Source organism: Vicugna pacos, chromosome 7 (genome assembly GCF_048564905.1).
Source record: "Vicugna pacos chromosome 7, VicPac4, whole genome shotgun sequence".
In the NCBI taxonomy this organism is placed as follows: Eukaryota; Metazoa; Chordata; class Mammalia; order Artiodactyla; family Camelidae; genus Vicugna; species Vicugna pacos.
Genome location: NC_132993.1, coordinates 60,591,270 through 60,617,167, shown reverse-complemented (window position 1 = coordinate 60,617,167; position 25,898 = coordinate 60,591,270). Strand labels below are relative to the sequence as shown.

Here is a 25,898-nt window from a genome sequence, read left to right as displayed (position 1 = left end):
AGATAGTGAATGAGCCATTTTTAGTACATTGTCTTTCACATTATAACTGACAAATATTCTGATGATAGTGAGGCCAAAGATGGGAAAAAGTATGAGAAGTGAAGTGTTTTGATAAGTTACAATGGAAAGAAACCCGTGACAGTCTCCCTCCAGGGCTTAAGGAGAATTTACAGGAGGAATAGCAAGTGGAAAGAGCGCTCCCCTATGAGGCAGACACCGTTGGTCCTGATCCTAGCATTGCTAACTCTGATTAACCGTGTGGCCCTGCACAGCTGACTTCATCTCACTTGATGAGTTCACAATTGTATTCAATGAGGAGGTGGCATGACTGACCTTCCAGCTCCAACCTGTTATCTCCTCTTTGTATGCAAGGTGGGTGCCCATAAAGGAAGAGAGTGGGTGGAATACTCCATGTTAACTGAGAATTCCGGTTGCCATATTTAGTTGATTCTTTGTTTTATTTTATTCAAATAAAGAGCTTATTTTTTCCAGCTTTCAATGAGAAAAGTTAACACTGCCATGCCTGCCCATCCCAAGGAGACCCCACAAGGAAGTGGCCACTTTCCCGTTCTCCCCCTGAGGCTATGCCTTGAGAATTAAACACAGACAAAGCTTGGATTTTAGTTAGTCTTTAATATAACTCCAACTCTTTAAAAGTAAACAAAGATGTAAGTACAAAACATCAACACCTGTTATCTGTCAGTAGTTCTGAGTCACAGTGGTCACACTGGTGGAGCTGAGGTCACTCACATTTTAAGGACATATAATCTACCCTGTTTCAGTGGAATTCATGCTCTGGCAGTTGAAAGACAGACATGAGGCTTATTTTGTGTAAAGTATATTCACTTTATGGAAAGCAGCTTTCTTCTCTCTCCTTGGCATTAAAAAAAAAACCTGTTCATTTTCCTTTTGTTAAAAGTGCTATGTGAACTGAAGGGGGCCTTTCCTTACTGAAATAAAATTAACTATACATATTATGCATGCTGCTGGTTAAATTCCCTCGGAATTAGCAATTCATAGAAAATTAATTGTTAAGAGAAGCCAGAGCACTTACAGACCAAAAGGACAATTTAGAGTTCACAATACAGGGCTCTGTGATATAAAGTGCCTATGAGCAGCTTCCTGTCATACACTGAGGCCACAGAACTTCCTTGGAGCACAGATCCGTTGTTGGCATAAACTGTAGTCACTGTAGGCTTCTCAGATAGAATATTCTGGATGCGGAGAACCTATTCAGGAAATACAAAGGATTAATATAGAACCACCGTCCACCCAAGACACTCAATCGCCAATAATCTCTGTCTTCCACAAAGACACAATGATTCAGAGGACATGCTGTTGAAAATAGCAGTTACCAATTTTTTCAATGTTTAAATTACTTTCTTAAGCCTTCAAAGAAAGTGCTTTCTTAAACCATGTAGTTATTGCATGCCAACACAGGATTGAGTGTTATTACAGTAATTGAGCATTAATAGTAATACTTCCACAGTAATGTGCCTACTTTATCACTACTTTTGCATGAGCAAAAGTCATGTGGTGAGCTGACAATAAGCCAGGTATTTAAAAAATTGCCACTATACCACACAGCGCATATCTTTATAAAAAGGTCTTTTGACTAGTTTCCACCATAATTTAATACATCGAAAGATTACCTTTCTAAGAGTATTTGAACAAAGTAAAATTCTGCCAATTATTGGCTTAACACAATTACAAAACCAGCCACCACATAAGTATATTGTATTATTGGTTTAAAAGGACTAAACAAACCATCTCTGGGACAGTTTCCTATATTATTAGTTCCAAAGGACTTGAATAAATAAGGTTGAAAAACTGAAAAATATAAAAACCTCTGATGAGGGAGGGTTGTTTGGGTCATAAACGAAGAGCTTCTGGCCATTAGGATGACAGCCTACCAAGATGTCCCCCGAGGAAGGATCGATAGATAAATTATCCACCAGTGTATCCAACTTGAGTACCTTCCAAATGAAAAAATGTCAATATCTAAATGACATGAGAAACTTGATTAAATAATTTAGAGCTAACCTTTCCTGTCACTATGAATATGGGGAAATTATACCCATTTCCTGCTCCTACCCCATTAACACCAAAATTGCTTAAAATAAATTTAATACATTGGTTAAGAGTCACTTCTCATTTTTCCTGAAATTAAGAAAGTTAGGGTGATAATCAATCTCTCTGAAACATGAACTCTTTTTCCCTTAAAAGATGCACAAGGATCAGTTAGCTCAAGGAACTCATTCAAAGCAAAATAGGAAATTGTTAATCAATCTAAAATATGTGTTGTCAAGCAGGAAGAAAATAATAATGGTGTGGAACCCAATTTCTACCTTCATTTATTATTGAAAGAACTGACAACTTGCATAAATCTTCATTTCGGAATTCATCTATCAGTCTTTTCAATTGTGCAGATTCTCATTGGAATTCATAGGGTGCCATCGGTACTTCATGGAGTGGGCTGTAAGTCTGATGCAAATATCCCTTCCAACCCACTGCTGATTACAGAATCAGTCAGTCCTTGTGATTAGTAGGAAACAGGAGGTATAGGGAAGTAACAGTGAAAACCCAGAACAGCAACACTGGCAACCATATTCTGTCCTAAGTGAGGTATGGTTATAATATAGTATAACTATGCAATTTCAAGATTAATGTCTACTTTATACATAGAAAGAAATATTTTACCTTCAACTGAGTTAAATTCATATTAGGGTGTTTTTCCAAAACATGAACTTCATGAGCCAGTATATCAGCTACATAAATGTACCTTTGCAGGAAGGACACACTGGTTAGAGCCCCAAGCCAATACAAAGCTTCATTAACACAGTATGAAAAATAAGTCTTAATAACTTGCCAAGGAACTAATCAATGATGCACCCTAAAGGAATGCTTGATAAAGGTCAATTTTTATTTAAAAAGTAGATTTTCAAAATCAATTCAGTGTTGCTACAACAATCATAGAACTGTTAAATTATTTTTCAAGAAGTTTGTAAGGAAAATAATATAGGACATCATTTAAAATATAAAGTCAGTGATCTCTGCCATGGAAAGGACACTGAAACAAATGTTTGCTTCAGAAAAAAAGCCTTTACATTTCATAATATAATTTGATATTTCAAGGGATCATTTACATGTAGAAATATGTGGTATAGAACAGAATGCATTTTATCAGAATTTTAGTACTCATTAATATTTAATAAAATATTAACATACTGAGAAATTTAAGAGTTAGAGATAAATATCTATTCAGAACAATCTGTGTACATCTAAGGAGTGTGAATTAATGGACTACTCTACAGTCATTTTCCTCATTGAATTGACTGTTCCATGGCAACTGTTCTATTAAGCAATTATAGTGTGTAAAGCCATGAACTCAGTATTGTGACAGATATAAACATGAAGAAGACACAGCCTTTTCTCCTGAAAAGTTTATAGTGTACAGCAGTGATCAGATGGTTTGTACACTTTAAACAAATAATACAGTATGATTGGTACCATGAGAAATATTTCAGGTCTACAGACTGAAGAAATATCTAACTCCTGAGAAGACAGAAGGAAGGGGCATCTGCAGTGGACTTGGACGGAGAGACTGGATTTGAGGATAGGAGGACAAAGCACCTTCTAGGTAGAAAAGAAAAAAAAAACTTGTAAGCAAAGGCACAGGGCAAGAATGAGAGAAACATGCTTGTAAAATAAGGAGTTTTTGTCTAAAGCATGGTAAGTATGGAAACAGTAGAAGAGGGAGGTTGGAACTAGCCTATTAAAGAAAGTCCAGCAGTTTAGCCTGCCTTAATTTGATAAGCAGTTGGGGTCCACTGAACTTTCAGAATAACAGAGTGGCATAATAACAAATGGTCGGCTCTGTTCAACAGTTACTGAGCCTGTGCCTTGTGCCTGGCCATGCTCAGGGTGAGGAGTCAAAGATGAAGCAGACAGAGGTCTCTCTTTAGGCTTTGAAAAGGCAGTGGAATTTAGAAAGACAAAATTAGCAATGGTGCAAAAAAACTGAAGTGGACTAAAAACAAGTGGGAAGAAAGGTGATACTCCAGCCAGAGACGGTGAGAACCTGGACCAGGCAGGTATCAGTGGGAAGGAAGAGGGGGTTGGGGTTGGGGACGGAAGCATAGGCAGTACTAATGTGACTCGCTCAACAGCTGGATAGGAATGGTGAAAGAGAAGGAGGTAAAGCTGGATCTCTTATTGTTATTATATTTAGCTTGGGTGACTGGAAAGTTTTCTCCCCAACTCTCATAATTGCAAGATGAGAGTCGGGGAGAAAAACAGATTTGGTGGGAGAGGTTGAACTGGGTCAGTTGTAGACAATTTAAAATTAAGTGATTCTACATTCATTTTCTGTGATCAACAAGAAAGAAGAAATTGTGTCATGCAAATAAAGACATTTAGTTGTCAAGGAGTGCCAGATTTATTTCATATTATATTTGTAGTAGTTTAAATTGTTCAGTGTGCTAAGATAATAAAAGGCAACGTTAATAAAGAATTTAATATCCTTTCTATAGGCTATAGTTTGACATATTAAAAGTACATAATTTTGGGGGGCAATTTGGCATTATCTATTAAAGTTAACATTTAAAAGGATCACTCTTTGAGTGAGTAGTACTGTTTTGAGGGGTTTGTCCTACAGAAACACTTGTACAAATGTGCAAAGAAGAGGGGCTTATAGCACCACATTTAGCCAGTGCCCAGTGGGCAATGGAACCCAGGTCTGTATGACTCCAAAATCTGAAGATTTAACCATTATGCTGTAATCCTCCCTTAGGGGGTTTTTCCTTAAAAATATTTGGATAAGTTTCAATGGTAAATGAGAAATAAAAAATGATTTTTATACAGAAAAAAAAAACCCCTACATTTCCATCAACAGAGAATTGGTTAGTTTAAGATCATCCTTATAATAGAATAATATGCACCCAATTAAACAAAATATATTTATTTAAATGGGAAACACCTGTCTGATACTTTAATATGTATATGTAAACATAAATCCATTGTATAAAAATTTACATTTATAAATTAAATTCTACAATGATATACATATCAAATTTAAATATTATATACAAATATATATTTATATATTATATGTAAATATATGGTATATATAATTTTATATTGTATATAAACATATATATTTTAAAATATATCACATATAACATGTACTATATATTATAGTATTATACTAATATCCATAAATATTATGTATATTATATTGACTAGGCCAAAAATATAAAGGAAGCTATACCTACAGTGATTAAAAAAAAGCAAAGTGAAAAATTTGGGCCAGCACTATGACTGAGAGAAATGAAGATATTTCTATAAGAGGTCATACTTTTTATCAGGTGAAATATTGATTCCATTTGCTGAATCAAATCCTTCTGCTACCACTTTAACTTCATTTGGACTGTAGTAAACAACATTTGTCCAGTGTAAGTTCAAGTATGTTTCCAAATACTTTAAGAAAGGATCAGAGAAATAGTGGTCATTGGTAGCATAGAAATGTGCTGGTCCAACAGCTACGATATCATTTACACTGAAAGAGAAAAATAACATGTGAGAGAAAATAAAAAGCCAGTTGGTCTCCACATTAAAGATGAAGGATCCAGGAGGTTTTACACAATATGTGCTTTAAACTTTTCGTAAGAGGTTTCCCGGGAAAAGCTCAGCTAAAATCACATGGCTAGAGTCATATGTAATCCACTATAATATCATTTGCTGGAGAACAATTTTGTATGGTACCAGGTAATCTGAAGACAGGTCACTTAGTAATTATGGCGAGATTATTATAAAAGAAGAAAGAACTTGGTGCCAATGGGATATGTTTTTGACAGCAAGAAATGTAGGGTTTAACCACAATATGAAAGGACACAGCTGTCCATACTGTGGAGCTCAGTGGAGCCTCATTGGCTGGTGAGCTAGTTGGGCTGTCAGTAACATTTACCTAGCTTCCACTTTCTCACTTGCTGGATTTTCCAGAGTTCCTTTGCTTAGTTACTAGTGAGACTAAGGTTGACTGTTTGGTTTCTACCTGATTCACAAAGCCGACCTGCTGAGAATGAACAGGCACTCAATAAACACTTGTGGAGAGATGGATGATGAAATTGCCATAGTACAAAGCTTCAGGTGAGAGATTTATATGCTAAAAACAATTACATTTTTAAAACCAGTTAGGCAAGGGTGTTATTAAATTTAAATTCCAGTTACCCTATGCAAAAATTTCGGAAAGAGCTACTTTCTCCTTTGTTAAATGAAAACCAGAGCTCCAGGGAAGGTGGGTTCCCTCTTTCTGAAAGAGTTCCTGAATGCAGAGACTGCCTGGATGGTACTTAATGCTCCTACTTATTATGAAGTGAATTTTTGGAAGAATGATTGGAAGTTACATGCTTCCTAGATAGAGAAGTAGAAATTTAAAATATTCATCAAGTCCAAACATATAAGAAGCAGCTGAGCTGGGGAGGGGTGCATCATTCTCTTTTAGCCACATTATCAACCAGCTTTATGTTCTTGAAGTGTTAGTGACCCACTTCCAATTCTGTAGAGTCATTAGCCCATAGCTACCCTGTGAAAACACTTGGTGTTAGTCCCATACTAAGCATACAAACTCCATAAAAGGCAGGCTACTCTTCTTTGGCAGGACAGGTATTATTATTTGGATGATGGGTCATCTGAAATGGAAGGTGACAGAAGGAAAAATGGTGAGGTGTGTCTTCTACTCTCCAGATGGCCCTGAAGAGCAATTCCCCTGCACCCGGCATTTCAACATTTCTCAAGGGAACCCACAGAGAACACTGACTTAAAATGAGTGACACTGACTTTCCCTGCTCTATAAGGACACTATACACATATAAGTACATGTATTTGTTTATGTGCATTATGTGTGTGTGTGTGTATCTATATATATTTTAGCCCTCTTATAAAAGATGAGAGACCATCAGAGGGAATATTTGAAAATGCTAGAGATAAATTAGAGAATGAAAAAAGAACTTATTACCTTGGAAGGAGCTCATGTTTGATTGTTTTTAGATGCAAAAGAGAATTTTCTTCCTCTTCAAATTTAAAAATTTCCACTGTATTTTTGAATTCTGGGTGGTTTACAACAAAGAGATAAACTGTGTCATCTAAAGAATTGAAAGAACAGAGTTAATTTACAAGACATAACCATAGGACCTCTCTGGGCAGACAGTGACATTTAAATACCACGGGCAAAGAAAGGTTGAATGTTATAAGCTGTTAGAAGACCTAACAGATCATTCTTCTTCCCCGTCTTTCCCTTCGCTGTCTGGCTGGTGTTATTTCTGATCATTGGTCCCCTGACCTTTAAGAAAGAGTGTTTCCTACTCCATATACAGAATTCATGAATAATCTGTTTATAGTTTAATTCAGAAATATAGCTCTTTTTTCAATGCAATGATAATAGATATATGAAAAGGTTATAAAAATCTAAACATTCTTTCAGGTGTTAACTGTTAGAAATTTCAAAATGTGATATAACTCACTGCCAGCTGAAGAGGCAAATGATCAACTTGTTTGTATGAAGAATACAGAAATAATTAATGAGTTAGTTGTTCTCTTACTACAGACATGACTCAAATCTATTTTCCACAGTTATTTGCAAGTCATTGTAAGTTTTTTAACATTGGTACCTCATCGATTCTTACCACTGTCTATGAAAGTGCTGATACCATGTGGATTAAACAAAGCCAAATTAAATCCACGGCTGATTCTTAATTCCAGTGCCCTTGGGTTTTCTTCTTTTAGATCCATCATTAGTATTCCTCCGGGCTTATCAGGTGCGAAACTGTGGAGTCCTGGATATTTTAGACCCTTTTTAAACAGAGGAAAAGTTAAATATGAAAGTTTAAGTATTTTTGTGGACTGAAGTGGCAACTATAAATAAATGATGGAGACTTTGGCTAATGGTGGTGGCATAAAGCTACAAACACAAAGCAGGGAGGAAATGATAGAAAAAATAATTGGGAGCTGGAAGGCCGAAAGAGGAACAATAACTGGTATTTTTGAGTTGAGGCAGAAAACTAGGGGTTTAGTCTCTTCAGAGGGTAACCAGAAGGTTGGTGAACTGGGAGAGGGCAGGCAGAATCAAGAGTGGAGATAAGCCTCTATCTGATACACATTCATTCTCTCCCCATTGGGATGGGAGATGGACTTTGTCTCATCTGTTCACTGCTAGACCCCAGGACCTCGATCAGTGCTGGCATGCAGTCAGTCTGTCCCACTGATCCCTCATGTCTCTTATATCATGTACTAAATCCCTGTTTATATATTGGCCTGTTGGAGGACTCATGCCTATTCCTGTGCCAATATGCTACTTTTTAATTACTATAGCTTTTTAAAAGATATGGTGTGTGTGTGTGTGTATGACAATTCCCCATATCCCACACCAAATTGCTTTACCTTTTACAAATACACAGTCTTAAATATTTCTCCTCATTTATTTTTCTGTATAAATTTCAGAAACTAAGTTGCTGTTCTGAATGGAACCTTATTATTATTACTAGTAGTAGTAATGTATTTTCGATTTGGTATTTCCTAGAGCACAGTAAAGTGATTGAGTTTTATATGTTCATTTTGAGTCCAGCCATTTCACTGAACTCTCCTATTTGTCCAAGAGTCTGTTAGTTGAATCTCTTGGACTGTTTAAAAAGCAGGTAATTTCACTGTCTGAAAATAATAGCAGTTTTTTTTTTCTACTTCATATTTCTTTTTCTTACTTTATTGGGTTATTAAGAACTCTAGTAGCTTGCTGATGGTTATAGTGTTTTGGGGCATTGTCTTCCTTTCCTGAACATTAATAGGAAGGCAGCTAACGTGTCACCACTAAGAATGATGTTGCTGTAGGTATCTGGAAGTTTCTTTCTATGTCTAGTTTTCTTGGAGCATTTAATCAGGAATGACTGTTGAATTTTATTTAATGCTTTTTTTGGCACTCACTGAAATAATCAAGGCCTTTTCTCTTTTAAATCTTTTAAGTCATATTTTATGCAAACTTAACAGAGTACCAAACAAAATAAAATCTCACTTTATGCACAAATCATACATAGTAGAAATTTTCTCCAATTAAAAAAAACTATCAAAATTACATAATTTCAAGGCCCAGCAAGCAGAATAAATTGGAATTATTCTATTGTTACATGGTAGTGACAATTCAGTGGTTAATAATCTCTGTTCTTTATCAATATCCCATAAACAATTGGGCTTCAATGGTTCATTCAGGGATGGTAGTAACTCTTCACAGTTATTTCAATACTCCCTATCATTTAAATCTGTTTTTTTTCTTTTAAAAAACTTTATTTCCACTTGTAGTAAAATACACATAATGTAAAACTTACCATTTTCACTATTTTAAAGTGTACAGTTCAGTAGTGTTAAGTATAATCACACTGTCGTTTAAATTTTTTCTATTCTATTCTATGTCATTCAGTTCCTCATTAAGTGTGACATTAGTTTTGAGGTGACCCTCAAGTCTTTACTTATGGAGTAGAATAGGTTAATGGGCTAAAATGCGTGGAAAAAGATCAAACAACTGCCATGATGTAGGAGTTGTTCATTTAGAAAGGAGCGCATTCTGGCAGACATTAGAGTCAATGCTGAGTAAATTTAAAAACATCAGTAAAATAGAATTGTTTCTAAATTTGGAAAAAGAAAAGAAAAGCCATGTAACCAAGGAAGGATAAGAGAAGAACAAGCAGAAGAAACTCTGTTGACATGGCTACAAGATCATTGAGACTGTGTTAAGTCCCTCAGCTAAAATGGCTATATATCCGTGTGCTTGGAGACCTCACCCCAGCTAATTGATTTATTCCTGGGGGTAAATTCTTGAAATAGGTGAGTTTTGGATTACACAAATCTCTGAGAATAGCTTCTTTGCCAAAAAAAAAAAATCAACTGCATTCTACTTTACTCTGGATTTTTGCATCCTTAGTTATGAATAATGTTGACTAGGATCCCAGTGTTTTTTCCTAAGACTATAAGACATATGAGCAAGCATGTGCTTCTAAACAAACACACAGTCCTACTAGAAATACTGTTTAACTCATGGTGTGTAGGTAACTAAATAAAACTTTTCTTTTAAAACTACATTTTAAAACTTTAATATAAATGCTGGCGTTTCGGCCAAAGCCCACAGTATTTCTCTTCTCCCTCTGTGGTAGCAACCAGCTGCTCACAGTCTTTCGTATAAAAACCATCAGGAACCTGAAGAGTGTTCTAACCCTCATTCTCATCTAAGCTGAGTTCTCTCACCTTTCTCATAAGTCTGACAACTATTTTATTAGTGTTGCAACTCCCTTTTAAAGCATCTCCAAGTTTTTCACATCTTTCCTGAGTCTCCGAGCTTAAAAATAACAGCTGCGGAGAGGGAAAAGAATAATTACAGGCCACCTTCAAAGTTGGATACTTCTTCCTCCAGGAAACCAGAACTGATGATGATGCTAAGGACCCTCACCTCGGCCCACACTCAGGGAAGAGGTGGCAGAAGCTGCTCATCGACTCACACGTACAGTCTTCTAATTAGAATGCGTAGTGGTGTAGGCTAGCATCACACAGGCCTATCAGTTGTAAAGTCTTTTCTACTGTTTACTTAGAATGGTTATTGTTTTTCAGCTTATAAAAATAAGGCCAAAGTCATAAATAAATAATCTCAGTCAGTGACTTTCCACTTATGATAGGCTATTCAGGGATAAAAAGAAAGACATTTCTCTCATTAGCAGAGGTAAAACACTTGGGATTATATATTCCCTCCTTAAAAAAACAATGCCTGCTTGTTCTCATAAGCAAAGAAAGCTTTCTGTTTAATCTTTAAATTTGGGCTTTAAATTATAGGGAGGAAAAAAAAACCTAGCAAAAGAAAATGAATGAAAAATACTGTGCCAGCCTTGATCTGGGAAAGTTGGTATATTGTTTCAAAATAAACAATAATGACAAGAACACTAGCTTCAAATTGAATATCTAATAGGAAGCAAGATAGATGTATTTAAAACAGCATGATGTAGTATCAAATATCCACAATAATGCCCCAAATACCCTTTTTAATAATGAACTTTTAGAACATAGGTTGCATTGGAATATTTTAGTGCAAGGCTTGAGGAAGATTTCCAAGATCCTGTTTGAGCTGTCTTTTTTTTTTTTTTCCCCAGAACATGTTTTTGAAAGTGAGGGACTTTAAAAACAAGTCACTACTCTGCAGGCCTCATCAAACTTCCTTGTACCTCCTTCACTGAGACTAGGGAAGGAAAATACTTACCACACTAAAGAAAGCCAGACCATTGGGAAGTATGTCAATATCTTCAGAGCCAGCTTCTGTTAAGTTCGAGAAATAGATAAATGTCACGTTCAAATTCTGTGATTTGCTGGGTAGAGCTTTGTTTACTTTATCAGTGTCTGTATCTTTTGGAATGCTTTGGATTTTTTTTTCAAGGAACCACTCTCTTTAATAAACGTCAGTCTAAATCCCTTCCTGCAGTGAACTTCTGACTTTAAATGTTAGATATTTTATGTTTACTCAAATCAAAGTCAAGTAATCACCACATTTCCAGCTATAACACAGGAAAAGTTGACATCTGTACACTCTTATGATAAATATCCAGATGTCTGTACAAAAGTAATTGACATCAGGGGAATATTACTTTCAGAATGAAGGGCTTATAGTCACTTAACCATGCAAATATCTTTGTCCCTTTCTCGGCTCATTCAATTTGAAACAAACGCAGACATTTCTCTCATTAACAGAGGTAAAACACCTGGGATTATATATTTCCTCCTTAAAAAAATAATGCCTGCTTGTTCTCATAAGCAAAGGAAGCTTTCTGTTTAATCTTTAAATTTAGGCTTTAAATTACAGGAAAAAAAAAAACCTAGCAAAAGAAAATGAATGAAAAATACTGTGCACCTAAGCCAGTTGAAGCTTCAAACATGGTCTCTGAGACAGGCTACAATTACTATTGATTGTTTATTGATTGTCTGCAGTACACTCAACACAACACAGCAAATAATTAGACATAAGATCTTCCCAGTGGTCTCACTGTGTAAATTCCACAGACAGATAATAGACCCAACGTAAGAAAAGAGGAATAAAAATGGCTTAGATTAAGCCAAATCATGACGCATTCTTTGAGTCCACAAAATCCAATCTTCCCCTTTAAGCCCTCTCCAAAGGATTTCTCCAAGATTATTTCTAGGTTGTCAAAAACAAATAGCATCTATCCAGCTATTTAGGTTTTGATTCACAAGTTTGTATTTGGCTGGTTGCCTCCAGTGTAGCCAGCTCTGTCATAATGGAGAAAAGCAAAAGCAAACAAAAGCCAAGAAGTTCACTTTGTAATGCCATCTGCCTGTTCCTCAACAAGAAGAGATATGCAATCTTAAGCATAGTATGGTGGAGGAGCTCTTAACCTGGGGTCTGTGGATCCCCAAGGAGCCACAAGTGGGTTTCAAAGAGCCTATGAACCCTCTGAAATTCTATGCAATGCAAAATATCTTCTCTATGTACAGATAAGAAATTTTCTGTGAGAAGGGTTTTTGGCTTTCAGCGGATTCAAAAATGGATCTGTGATACCCTAAAAGAGTTAAGAACCACTAGACTTTAGTCCCATGGTGGTTCTCAACTGGTAAAGAGCAAGGTCCAAGGAACCCTGTACCACATATATATATACACAAACACAACACACAAACACACATATACATGTGCACACAGAATTCTAGTCCAAGTTTTGCTTTCTGGATCCATTTAGTAGGAGCTCAATTAATTAAAATTTATTGTTTCTGAAAAATTATTTAAGACAATTTAATTTCATTGTGTATGCACTTACATAGGAAAAGAAAAAGATACATAGAATAAAACAGTTTCTTTGGGTGGTAGGATTATGACTGATTTTCATTTTCTTCTTAATACTTTACTTTGTTTTAAAATTTTCTACAAATAATGTTGTTTTAATAATCAAGAAAAGAATGATGTTTTTAAAAGATATTTCATTGCAATTACATTATAACTTCTTTCTGTTTAATCCCATTGCCTAATTCTAATGGAAAAAATAGTCATATCTTAGCTTTCTTTAGAATATTTTTCAGATCTACTCCCCCACCTTCATTTCTATAGCATTACTACATTAGGCTTTTAACATCTCATAAGACCTCTTTGGTGTGATTACTACAAGAGTAGTCAAAGCTGGAGAAATTTTTTTCTCCTCTAATTCAATAATAGAAATAGTAGTAGTATTAGTGATAACAATAATAGTTACTAGCATATATTAAGTGTTTACCAAGTACCAGGCTCCTTGTAAGTACTTTATATATGTTAATTCATATAATTTTCATAACCCTGAGAAGCAATATTATTATCTTTTATTTTAGAGTAGAGAATATGGAGCCTTTAAAAGATTAGGTAAATTGTTCAAGGTCACAGACTGGGAAGCTGGGACTCAAGTCTTTTGTTCTGACTTAAAAGCACACAGAAAAAATACAACCTAACATTTAATGAATTTTCTTTGTCAGAACTATCCCCTGGTTCCTCTCGGAAGACACTTTTCTTTGTAAATCCAACTGTGGTCAATTCCATATGTTGGCTTTCCCCCTAAAACTTTTGCTTCCATACCTCTCACCAAGATCTTTTCTTTAAAATCTGTTTCAAACTGTCTTTCTCGAGAAAGTCTTCTAGCTCAGCACAATTTGATTCTGATCTCTTCTTATTCCTTCAGCAATTATCTGTGTCAGAGATGGCCAATGGCTCTCCAGGATCCGGACCCCGCCTCCTTCCCTTTCAACTGCAGGTACGTAGCAGTATTTCCTACCCTTTCTTGCTGAGAGATGTGGCCATTTGTCTGAGTTCAGGTTAATGGGATGTGAGAGTACAAGATGGATGCAATCACTGAGTAAAATAAAGGGAAAATCATATCCATGTAGATTTTCTTTCTACCCCTTCCTGCTGGGAAATGGCAACAACTGGAGTTTAGTCTTGGACCAAGATGGAAGCAGTATGTTGATGATAGCTGTGTTGCTTCATCAGCCTTTGCTCCAGAATGACCACATGAAGCAGAGCCACCTAATCACCCTGGGCCATTTGCTTGTCTTTGGACTGTCACATAAAAGAAAATACTTTTCTCTCTCCTCTAAGTTCCTTACTGTGACTTTATGACAGAAGATCAGTCCTTGCCATACCCAACAGACTATCCAAAATGCACCTGTCATTCTCCACTTTTTTGTTTCTTTAGTCAGGTATGTGTGTTAATCACTCTGGGAGAAGATACTATATTGAAATTTTTTTTCAAAAGTTATTTAACATTTCTGAGCGTTGGGTCATTATCTGCTATTTAAAAACAGAAAGATAAAAATATGTCTATATCTCACATAGTGGGTTTTCTGTTTTCCTTCTCATGGGTAGATTATAAAGGACTTGATGACAAGGGCTACAAACTGTAATGCTTTTTAAAAACTCTCTCAAGCAGCAGTTATTATAAATATCTTGATTGCCACAAATATAAAACCATATATTAACTAAAGAGAAAATAATCCATTCAAAATTTTGTTTTAGTCCAGGACTCTGAATACCAGCATTTTCAAAGACATTAAGCAAATGTTTTACACTTTTAAGCCTCAAGTAGAGTTAACAAGCTCTTTAGTTATCATTTTTGTTATTGAGATGTTGATATTATAGCAAATCTTGGTTCCTGTCTGTAAGATACAGTGGGCAAGAGTATAAAAAATGGAGTAAATAGAGCTTACTTTCTGACCCCCAGAAGGCACACATCCTGAATGATATATAGTAGATGATTATTTATTAAGACAGAAAGATACCAGATGATATATATAAAGCACCTAAGAAATACATAGAGTTCATTTCCTGGTGAATGTAGCCTTGGGGTGGGTGTGTGTGTGTGCGTATGTATGTGTGTGTGTGCGCATTGACGGGGATGGAGAGGAAAGGGGATGTAGTCTTACCTCTTGGAGGGATTAGTTGGCCTCAAGTGCATGGGTGTTACTGTTTCTAAAGTTGAAACTGGAAAACAGAACCCTCCTACTCTTGCTGCCTACCATGAGAAGTTGCTTTTGCCTATATGGGAAAAGCATATGCCCCATACACTCATATTCCTTTGTAGTCAAAGACCACTGAATAAGCAACTGCTGTTAAAAACATAAAACCACAAGCTATTATTAGCCATTATGCATCACTGATATAGCATTCAACAAATGTTCATATAGTGTATGTTATCCACAGAGCAAAAGCAAAGAAGAAAGAAAAAAAAAGCACAATTCTAATTAGATCTAAAAATGTATCCCAAATGGGCTTCTAATCACTCATCGTCTTCGCTCTGTTGCCTTTTGAAGTGCCTCAGAGGCATTAAACACTTCACAAGAGAGGCCATAGGTGACATATTTCCTCATTCTTCCCAGTTCTAGACAGCAGCTCACACACATCACAACATAAAGGTCACAAACACAGACAGATGCCTGTTCAGAATACAAATGTTGTTGGACTTGTTTTTCTCCGAGGAGCCCTCTATCCCAGTGAGTTGTAACAGCAATACGGTTGGCAGTTTGTCCTGTAATGTGTCTGGCAGTGCCCTATTGTCTACTCTGAGATTTGAATTCACACAAGGTGGGCTTCACAGGACCAAGGACTGTTTAATAATTTGACAATTAACTCAGTAGCAAAAGTAGCCTTTGAGATCACCGACTCAGCCTCCCAATTTGTACCACGTCCCTCACAGATGCCATCTGGCTTGTGCTTGAGTGACTGGTTCCTAGGGGGCTCTTTGTGTTTGCAGCCAGAAGGCAGGAGGCAGTTGCTGAGTTTCTTGGGACTCCAGACAACCTAAACTCTAGAACTGTCTGCATTAGCTAGCATGGATAATCTGGTCAATCTGGACAATTTGGTACTTGACACTGAGTTTGTATCTTCCTGCTAAGTGTCTGGGCAACTGAAACTAAGTGAGGACACCCCAGGAGAGAGAAGTCAGGGAGTCCGGTGAAGGGGGACAGGACTGGGAGAAAGCACAAAAGCAGCAATGGAAAGAGAAGACGAGAACACAGAGGAGACAGATGTGTGGAGAGAGAGAGGTGAGTAACAGAACCAGAAAGAAGCTCTGATGTAAAAAAGGCTGCTCTGAAAACTGATAGGTTCCAGGAAAATGAAGTCTTCTTGTAGGTGATCCAGAAAAGGCCCACTACTTTGTTTTTGCTAAAAGAGCACTGTGAACTGGAGTGAGTGTGGTTTCAAATATAAGCTGTTGTGTTTATTAGTGTTGACAACTCAAGGGCAACTTAGCAGTGACTATCAAAACTTTAAACATATGTGCTAACTGAACAACAATCCCACTGTTAAAGATTTATCCTTCAGATAAATAAAGGCAGAGCTCTATGTACGATGACGTTCAGTGATTTGCTTGGAGTTGCAAAAACTGCAACCACTCAAATGTGCATTAAGAAGGAACTGGTAAAATAATCATGGTATGTGCAAATATTTAAAAGAATGAAGTAGATCTACATGTGCTGGTGTGGAAAGGGGTTTGCACTGCATTCAGAATAAAGCAGGTTGCAGAATATAATCTTATACTAAGATGCCATTTGTGAAAAATGTAGATAGAAATGTATGTGCATATATTTGTTTGCATTTGCACTGGAAATATCAGAAAGGATAAAAAAAGAAACTCTATCTCTAGAGTTATTTTTGTTGGGGATGGAAATTTTGTTGGGAGATTTTAATTTTCCATTTTATAACTTCTCTTCCTTCTGACTTACCTTCACCAGCTGATTGCTGGGGTAATGGAACACAGAATTCACTGGCCACACATGACAAAGAATACAGACTTGACAAAAATAGTTCAGCAAAGTCACTAAACAAACAACAAATCTAACAATAAACATAGGATTGTACAAATAATTAATAAATCAGTGAGAGTAAGAAAGAAGAAGAAATACAGGGTGCATGAAATCAAAAGATACTGACTGAAAATGTTTTTTGCTGATATAATGTGATTTTTTCCCTCCAATAAACTGTAATTGTGTGCCAAAGTAGCGCTAAGGGGTTTTTCAGCATTGGTGGTCAAACAACCGAAGGTGTATAATGAGCATTTTCTCAGACTTACCAATTCCTTTAATCAGGTGGCAGTTTGGAAGATCTACGGATTCTACTTCTCTGGAGGCTTTAAGTCGATTCCTGTTTAAAAAAAAAAATCTATCTGTTTATGTATTCCCTGCTTTGTAGCAGAAAGGGTTTAAAGAGGCTTACAGCAATACATAAAACACAGCATAAATCTAAAGCAGATAAAAGAGAGAAGATGGAAAAGCAAGGATAGGAACATAAAATAGCACCAGAAAGTTAAAATAAAAATGCATATCACAAAGTTTTATATGTGGACATGGGTCCTAAAAGGAAGCCAATAACTCAGAAAATACAACGTGGAATGCAAGTTCCTAGGCAAATGTACACATGGCACCAGGTCCCATTTCACAGCTCTTGTGTTGTGGGAAGAGTTTCAGATGTAGAACCAGAGCCCTGTCTTCCTTTTCAGGACCCAGAGGAGCTGAAAAATGCTCAGAGCTTCAGCAGAATGACATGGTGACTGAAAGGAGGCTAAGAGAAAATGGCAAAGTTCAGAGCCCAGCTCACAGAAGACACCCCATAAAAAGTTATTAAGAAATCAGTGGAGAAGGTCCCATCCCCATCACTATTTATTGGGGTAAGAAGGCTGGAGAGCAACAACTACTCTAGCAAAACTACTTGCTGTTGCTGTCTCAAAAAAATGAAAGTGAAGAAATAATGAGAAAATGCTGAACTCTAATAAATCATCTTCCCATCTCCTTCCCACCCTGGAGTAGAGGGCCACCAAGCAAGGTGGGCAAACACATCTGGGTTCTGTTGTTCTGAAGGCTCTCCCTCCTCTCATTGTCTCACCTTCTCTTTCTGTTCTCTACATCCATAAATTATGACAGTTGTGCTTGCGGGGTAGTTTACATTTTTCGAAGTGGTTCACACATACCACATATTTAAGAGACAAAATGACAGTTTGCCACTTGGCCCTCTCCTATACATATCCTTGCCAGCTTCTGACTTCTAGATACTGAATATGGGGAGGGCTACTGGTTTCTCTGCAAAATGGAAGAAGCCTAGGCCTAGATTACCCAGAATTACCAACAGGTGGTGGCAACTATATATTTTGGCAATTCGTACGTATATATGAAAGTTTCTAATTAAAGTGTTAGTCATTATGTATTTGGAATCATATAAATCAAAGTGTTATATTTCTTGAAATGATAAAGGAATAAAGCAATAAAACAAAAACAAATGAATAAATATATAGATATAAAATATCTATATAGATATCTAGGTTAAAATATCTACATAAATATATAAACATAAATATATAAACTATATAGATATAATAGAAAATTAAAAATTAAAATTAAAAACAAAGCAATAAAAAATACAATAAATCTTACATCTATGAGTCCTTAGAGTGATTTAAAGGGAAAAACAAGTAAAATTAGCCTAACATAAGTCAGATCAGTAATACTAGAGATGAGGATGCTGCTGCTGATACTCATGGGTGGTGAAAGGAAACCAATAATAAGAAGAACTAAAATTGTTGAGCCTGCACTGTACTATGTGATTTACCTGAATGAATTCATCTAATTATTAGAACAACTCTAAGAAGTGGGTATCGTTCTCGCTATTTGAGAGATGAGGAAAACGACTCTCCTGAAGTCCAGCACACGGCTAGGAAGTCCCACTCTGGCATTGACTGACATTGTATGATTTTAGAAACAGATGTAAATTTAAGTCAGTAGGTCACAGCTACGTTTCATCAACTTTCTGTATCATGTGTTGGTTTGGGTGTCAGTTCCATTCAGCTTACTATGATGCCCATTTGGCAAAACAAAGTAGGTGTAATGAGGACTACCATCTATCTTTTTCAAAGGTAAACTGTATGGATGAAATAAAGTTCAGGTGTGTTTGAACACTTTGATATGGAGTGTTTTTCAGAGTCAACTTAGGTTTGCATCAATGACTGATGATTACACTTTGTTAATAGAGCAATCTTCATCAGCTAGTTTAGTTGCACAGTATCATCTCTAGATATGCAGACTGCCTACTATTAAAACTGAAGAGGAACACAAGGACTGTGCATAACTTTCAGTTAATCAAATCATTTTTTCTTGTCTTTCCTTTATGATAAAAGAAAGAGGATTTTGCTTCTGTCCTTTATGGCCCATCAAGACTTTCAAAGTCTTTTGTTAGAAAACTACCAGGCTTTTTGCCTGGCAGAGCTATCAGTTCTCCACTCATTAGCAGACTTCTGTGTTCCAGAGTGGCAGACCCTATTAGCTAACAAACCTCAAGCCATTCTCATCCCCTTCATTCTTACTCCTTTCCACTGCAGAGATGGGCAAGCCAAATATCTGCTTCCAGCCTCCTCTGTATTTAAGGGGTAATCATATGACCCAGCCTTTTGGGAAAGATAAATTTATTCCTGATAGAAAAGGCAGACACAAGAAGAGAGCTAACTGGCATCACTCCTCCCTTCTTCATGATTTTTTTAAATTGAAGTATAGCTGGTTTACAATGTTGTGTTAATTTCTGGTGAACAGCATATTGATTCAGTTATACAAATATATATTCTTCATCATTTTAGATTATTACAAGATTGAATATAGTTTCCTGTGCTAAACAGTAGGACCTTGTTGTTCACCTATTTTATATATAGTAGTTAGTATCTGCAAATCCTAAACTCCTAATTTATCCCTTCCCACAACACCTTTCCCCTCTAGTAGCCATAAGTTTATTTTCTGTCTGTGAGTCTGTCTCTGTTTTGTAAATAAGTTCATTTCTGCCATTTTTTTAGATTCCACATATAAGTGATATCATATGGTATGTCTTTCTCTGTCTGACTCCACTTAGTGTGATAATCTCTAGGTCCATCCATGTTGCTGCTAAGGGCATTATTTTATTCTTTTTTATGGCGGAGTAATATTATATATATATATATATATCTCACACCTTATTTATCCAATCCATCTGTTGATGGACATTTAGGTTGCTTTCATGTCTTGGCTATTATAAATAGTGCTGCTATGAACATTGGGGTGCACGTATCCTTTTCAGTTGGAGTTTTCCCCAGATACATGCCCAGAAATGGGCCTGCTGGATCAAATGGTAAGTCTATTTTTAGTTTTTAAAGGAATCTCCATACTGTTTTCCATAGTGACTGCACCAAATTACATTCCCCCAACAGTGTAGGAGGGTTTCCTTTTCTCCACACCCTCTCCAGCATTTATCATTTGGAGACTTTTTAATGATGGCTATTCTGACTGTATGAGATGATCCCTCATTGTACTTTTGATTTGTGTTTCTCTGATAATTAGGGATATTGAGTATCTTTTCATGTGCTTCTCGGCCATCTTTATGTCTTCATTGGAGAAATGCCTGTTTACATATCCTCATTTTTTGATTGGGTTGTTTGTTTTCCCTTCTTTATGATTGGACCATACATGTACTTAGGACTACAGTAACCATTCAGCATCCTTAACGCAACAAGTATGAGGACATAAAGCCAAGACTGGAAGATAAGGAACAAAATATCAGAACTTAGTTCCTTGATATGATCACCGACTCAGTGGAAAAGCTTTAGAGCGACTCACCTGCAGAGTGTGTATCACGTGAAAAAACCAAGCTCCTATAAGTATAAGCTACCATTAACTTGATGTATGTTACTTGCAGCTGAAAGCACTCCTAATTGATAACAGATTTTTAGAAGTTTGGAGAATATACAAGAAAAAGTTATACAAACAAACTCTTTGTAGTAGCAGATCAATAAGCCTAAATACATTCATGCCAGAAACAGACAAATAAAGAAATGGTAAAAGCACAAATAAATGATATTTTTGCTGCAGCCTATTTGCTCCCTAAGACTATGTCCACAGTATACTTATGAACATACTAGATCAGAGATGGCATGGCTGTTGCCACTCTGCTGTCACACAGACATTGCTAATCAATTACAGCACTCTCTTCCTTTAACCCAGGGCCAGCTCAGACACAATGTTCCAGGCCACCAGTACCAGTTTATTAAAATGGACACTCAGAACGAAAGCTATTTGCCTTCTCTGTTCTAGATTCCTTTTGCTTTTCTCACTTTCTTTTTCTTTTTCATTGGACTTTGGTTATTTTCCTTTTAGTTATAAGTATATCATATGATAGATATAATACAGGAAAAAATGTACACTGTCTTCTTTCAACCTAGCCAGAAATCATTCCTCCAATGACCCCCACCAGAAATATGTACGTCAAGGCTCTTAGTCTGGGGTCCAGTAACCTTCATGGAATCCATGGGTAAAATTCAGGGATCTATGAACTCAGATGGGGAAATAAATACATCTTTACTTAAATGTCTAACTGAAACTGACTATTTCTTTTGATGATAAGTGTAGGCAACAAACCAGAGAGCTTTCTACTGGCAGCACTCGTGACTGTCACTAACAGAAATCACAGATATCGTTTCACTACATTTTAGTTGTTGTAGATATCTCAAAATACCATTTATACTCATCCTTGCATCACAGTTTCTACTGTGAGGTATTCAACTACTGCTAGATCTATTTAAGGCTTTAATAAAGAAGGTCGTGTTATTATATCCTATATTAGATTTTTAAAAATAGTCTGGCAAAAGAATTTAAGTATTAAAATTAGTATTAACTTGAATAGTATTTAAGTTTGGTTTGTAATCCTATTTATTTTATTTTATGCATTTAAAAACATGAGGCTGAGAAGGAGTCAAAGCTTCACCAGACTGCCAAAGGAATCTATAGCACAAAAGTCCAAGAACCTCTGCTCCAACATCATTGTCATCACAGGTAAGTTTTATTGAGCACACTGTTCTAGCACTTTACAGGAATGCATTCATTTAGTTTTTACAGCCCTGCTATGGAGCATATAGTATTATTATCCCCATTCTATAGATTAGGACAGTGAGGCATAAAAAGGTGAAATAAAAAGTCAAGGTCTCAGGTAAATAATGGAGCAATTCAGGCTATCTGGCCACAAAGCATGAACCCTTAACCAACACTCATTACCATGAAATGAGTAATCTCTATTACTTTCATTCTGGAAAAGGCATTACCCAACCAGAGCAGAATGAGACAGGGGTGGTTAGTTATTATTTGCCTTATTGTGTGGTAACAGTAAGGATGCACCAGTTTGGAGTGGAAACATGCCTTGAGCAAACTGGGAACACAGTGTTACTGTCAGGTTTGTGCAATATCTCACTGCCTTTGAATTTACATACCACTGATGGGGCTTTATCTTTCCCATACAGACTTGTAAAACCCCTTGGAATTCACTCCTTGGGCCCCTGTAATGCTCTTACTTAGCTAAGAATTTGTGCTTAGGCTTGTAAAGCTGAGGAAGATTTGCTCCAATAGCAGAGAAGCGAGGAGGCTGTGGGGAAGCTGGAGCAAACTGCATGGGGAGTCAGAAGAACAGGCTTAGAGGACAGGCTCAGTACTACCTATTGAACTAGTTAACCGCTCCAAGTCTCAGTTTACTATGTATAATATAGGCAGGAAGACATATATGAAGACTGAATGAAGGCAGAAACATAAAAGGGCTTTCATTCCAAATGTCAGTAAATGTACGTTTTAGTTTAATATAAAGATATATATATATAAATATATATATAAATACATATAACACTTTGAACATGAAGACTAACACACGGTAGTCACACAATAAATGAGGAGGATGGTGGTTGAAAAAAGAGGCTGCCCCTTCAGAGGTGCTCAAAAGCAGACTGTCTAGGTTCTTGATGGAGCAGTCATAAAAGGTGGTAGGCAATAAGCAGAAAGCTCAGAAGCTTGTTTTTGGGGTTCCTGCCCAGATACAGGTCTCTGAAGTACTTAAGCCTCATGATTCATTCAAGGGTGTGTGCTTTGCAACTGGGAGCACTGGCCTGGGGATATTTGTATATTTCTATTTTCCCCTTTATTGTTTAACTAGGGAGGAGTGGGAAAGCTGGATGTGATTCTCCTCTGGGAACCTTAGCCAGTTGCAGTTCAGAAGGGAAGAGACAACTTTGATTCCACTTATCCATCCAGGACGTGCTTATACTAAAAAATTATTCATCGTTCATCTGAAATCCAAGTTGCAGTTTAAGTGGGCACCCTGGGGGAGAGAAGTATCTTCAGCGCCAAAGTGCCATCTCTAAAAATAGAATAATGAAATAGCAGGCACCAGATGAGAGCAAAAAACAAACTAAAAACCTGTTTTTGAAGAGCCTTTCCTTATGTAGAGGTGAGAACATGCTGCTTTTCAAAATATTCTATGGGTCTGAAAGGAGAAATGCTATGCATTTGAGCACTCCACCAAACTCCGTAGACAGCAGACACTTGATATTCTGCAATCATAGGGTTGCCAGATAAAATGCAAGACGCCCCATTAAATTTGAATTTCAGATAACTAATAAATGATATTTTAGTACAATTATGTCCCAAATATTGAACAGGATATGCTTATAATAAAAATGATTTGTTGTTTATATGAAATTCAAATTTAACTGGGTTGTCCTACATTTTTTTGTGTTAATCTACCCACCCATCATTCATTCCAACATTCTCACATTAGCCAATATAGGATTTCAACTGCCCGATGAGGTTACCACCCTATGAAGTCACTGCTCAATAAAGCTTATTATAGTCAAGACATTATAAAGAAAAGATGCATTAAATTATAAATTACCTATCAGATGCGTTCTGTGTAAATAAACTTTATTTACTTTTTCTTAGGTTTGCAACTACATTTATCATTTAAAGGGACTTAAATTTAAAACCTTAAGATTAGTAAGAAGAAAAAGTTGATGGTTAATAGAGAAAACTTCACCTTATGGAAACACTGTGGTCTGAACTTTAGGGAAAACTTAATAAGCTTGAGAACTTCAGTGGTCTTACCTTTGAAACTGAGAGCTGGACAAATCATACAGTATCATCCAACTCAGGCATGTTCCACAGAGCAGGATGGAAAATATATACATGACAATTAAGCTCAACATTACGTTTCTTACTGGTAAATGTTCCTCCTCCAACTCTAACCCTTCCTGCCACACAGACACTGTTCCTCCTCTTGGCATCCCTTTGTCAGCCGATGAAGCTACTGCTAAGACAGCAGAGCTAGAAATGCTAGTGTCACTTTTGACTTACCCTCGTCTCTAGGGTTCCAGAGTTTGGGCCCCAGTTCGTCTCTCCCAACCACTGCAATACTTTAGTTTCCCCAGGTCTATTTGCTGTCTATCCTGGTACTTGTCAACTCTAACTGCATATTACAATTATCAGGAGAATTTTTAAAAATAAAAATTACTCATGCCTGGGCCCCACCCAGACCAACGGAATCAGAATTACTACGGGGTGCAGCACAGACGGCAGCCCTCCAGGATACCTTAAGGTATAGCCAGGACTGAGAACCACTGCCCTACCCTAATCTAGCCTCCCAGGTCATCTCCACACAGCCCAACTGACTTAGATGGTTTCAACAGATTACTGTTTAAAAATTAAAACACACACGACAAACATCAGTGGTTCCCTTTTGCCTAATAAAGCAGGCCCCAATTTTTCAACTTAACCTTTAACCATCTCAAAACCTATCCTTCCCCCATCCCTACTGTTCTCATCCCCTAACTTTATGCTCCCCGGAATCCATCTATCGCTAGGAGCCAGACCTCCCCGTCCTTTCTCTTTTTTCACCAATGCACTATCCATCTGGGATGGTCTCCTTCACCCCACACGTGTTTCACGCATCCTTCAAGGCCAATGTCAATGTCTCTTCCTCCTAAACTGCACCTTCCGGAGTTGTAATTTTTCCTCCTTAAGCCTACAGGGGTTCGTTTGTAACTCTCCTGATCATCCTGATTTGTTGGATTTCACTCCTTCCTTGCAATAGAGTAAACTTCTTAAGGGTTAGACTGGTGTCTTACTCTTATTACAGGAGTCTAAGAGAGCACATTTCTGGAATTCTTTTGCGTAAGGCTTACAAAATTTGAGTTGATATAGACTATGCCATCTGCCTACCCGCGTTTTTTTCATTATAACTAAAATGTGATACGGAGTAGGCTTGTCCTGTTTGGCATTCTGGCTTCAGGGTTCCCGGGCAGAGAGAGAAATAAGGAAGTGATGTAAAAACAGTGGCTGAACATCTCAAGTTTCTTTCATCTACCGCGCCAAGATTGGGGAGCAGTGGAAGTTCCTCAAACTGCAGGGGGAGAGATGGAGAACAACTTTATTAAAGACAGAGGCAGGTTTGGGCAACAAAGAGCAGCAGCACTAATGACCTGAAATAAATCTTTATAATTAGTTTCAGTGCATGAGTAATAGTTTTGTTTTTAAGTTAAAGTACTAGGTTTGTCCTTGATTAAATTACCAAGCACTTTCGCCTGTCAAAATAGGTAGAAAAGAACTCTGTGAGCACTAAAGGTTTATAAACTTTCTAGTAAGTCTCGCGATTCAGCCCAAACTGTGCGGGGTTTGCTGGAAGCTGGGGGTTGGGGTGGAGGCGCTCCGTCGGCCGGGCAGAGCAATGCCGGATTCCTGCCCAGCTGCGGCCCGGGGCGCGAGAGTTCCTGCTGGGCCGGAGCCTTTGCCCGCAGCCCCGGCCGCCCAGATCCTGGGGACCCGAGAGGGCCCCCTACCTACCTGAGCGCCAGGAACCTCTCGCCCAGGAGCGCCACGGCTATCCCCAGCAAGCTCAGAGCCAGCAGTCGCCCCATCGCGCGGGAGCCCCGCCGCCTGTCTCGGCCGGGCCGGGGAGCACTGTGGGCGGCGCCTGCGGTCCCGCTCGGTCTCGCGGGCAGCGCTCCGCCCCGAGGCGGGCGAGCCGGGCTCCA

At 37.4% G+C, this 25,898-nt stretch overlaps 1 protein-coding gene and 1 long non-coding RNA gene across 2 annotated transcripts in view; one reads left to right on the top strand and one right to left on the bottom strand.

Moving 5' to 3' along the window:
• Positions 1–25,898, top strand: part of LOC116281285 (uncharacterized) — a 68,369-nt gene that overhangs the window by 12,190 nt on the left and 30,281 nt on the right. The window contains exons 3-5 of the long non-coding RNA XR_012074486.1: positions 13,734–13,805; positions 15,943–16,092; positions 21,794–21,885. This is a non-coding gene — a long non-coding RNA (uncharacterized lncRNA). The remainder of the gene's footprint in view (positions 1–13,733; positions 13,806–15,942; positions 16,093–21,793; positions 21,886–25,898) is intronic.
• PON2 (paraoxonase 2) lies at positions 614–25,898 on the bottom strand. The gene is made up of 9 exons (XM_006207619.4): positions 25,708–25,898; positions 17,121–17,191; positions 11,285–11,340; positions 7,683–7,848; positions 7,016–7,142; positions 5,357–5,557; positions 2,701–2,782; positions 1,848–1,976; positions 614–1,229 (listed from the first exon to the last, which is right to left on the bottom strand). The coding sequence occupies exons 1-9, from the start codon at positions 25,779–25,781 to the stop codon at positions 1,071–1,073; spliced, it is 1,065 nt and encodes a 354-aa protein (XP_006207681.1). The 5' UTR covers positions 25,782–25,898; the 3' UTR covers positions 614–1,070.

Bases quoted from the DNA above. Each gene is read 5' to 3' on its own strand.
- PON2 (XM_006207619.4), bottom strand. From the start codon at position 25,781: ATGGGGCGACTGCTGGCTCTGAGCTTGCTGGGGATAGCCGTGGCGCTC. The intron at 7,143-7,682 runs GTAAGAATCGAT...TCAATTCTTTAG, and splicing joins CAGCACTTTCATAGACAGTG to ATGACACAGTTTATCTCTTT. The intron at 1,230-1,847 runs GTTTTTATATTT...TTTCCTGAATAG, and splicing joins ACAACCCTCCCTCATCAGAG to GTTCTCCGCATCCAGAATAT.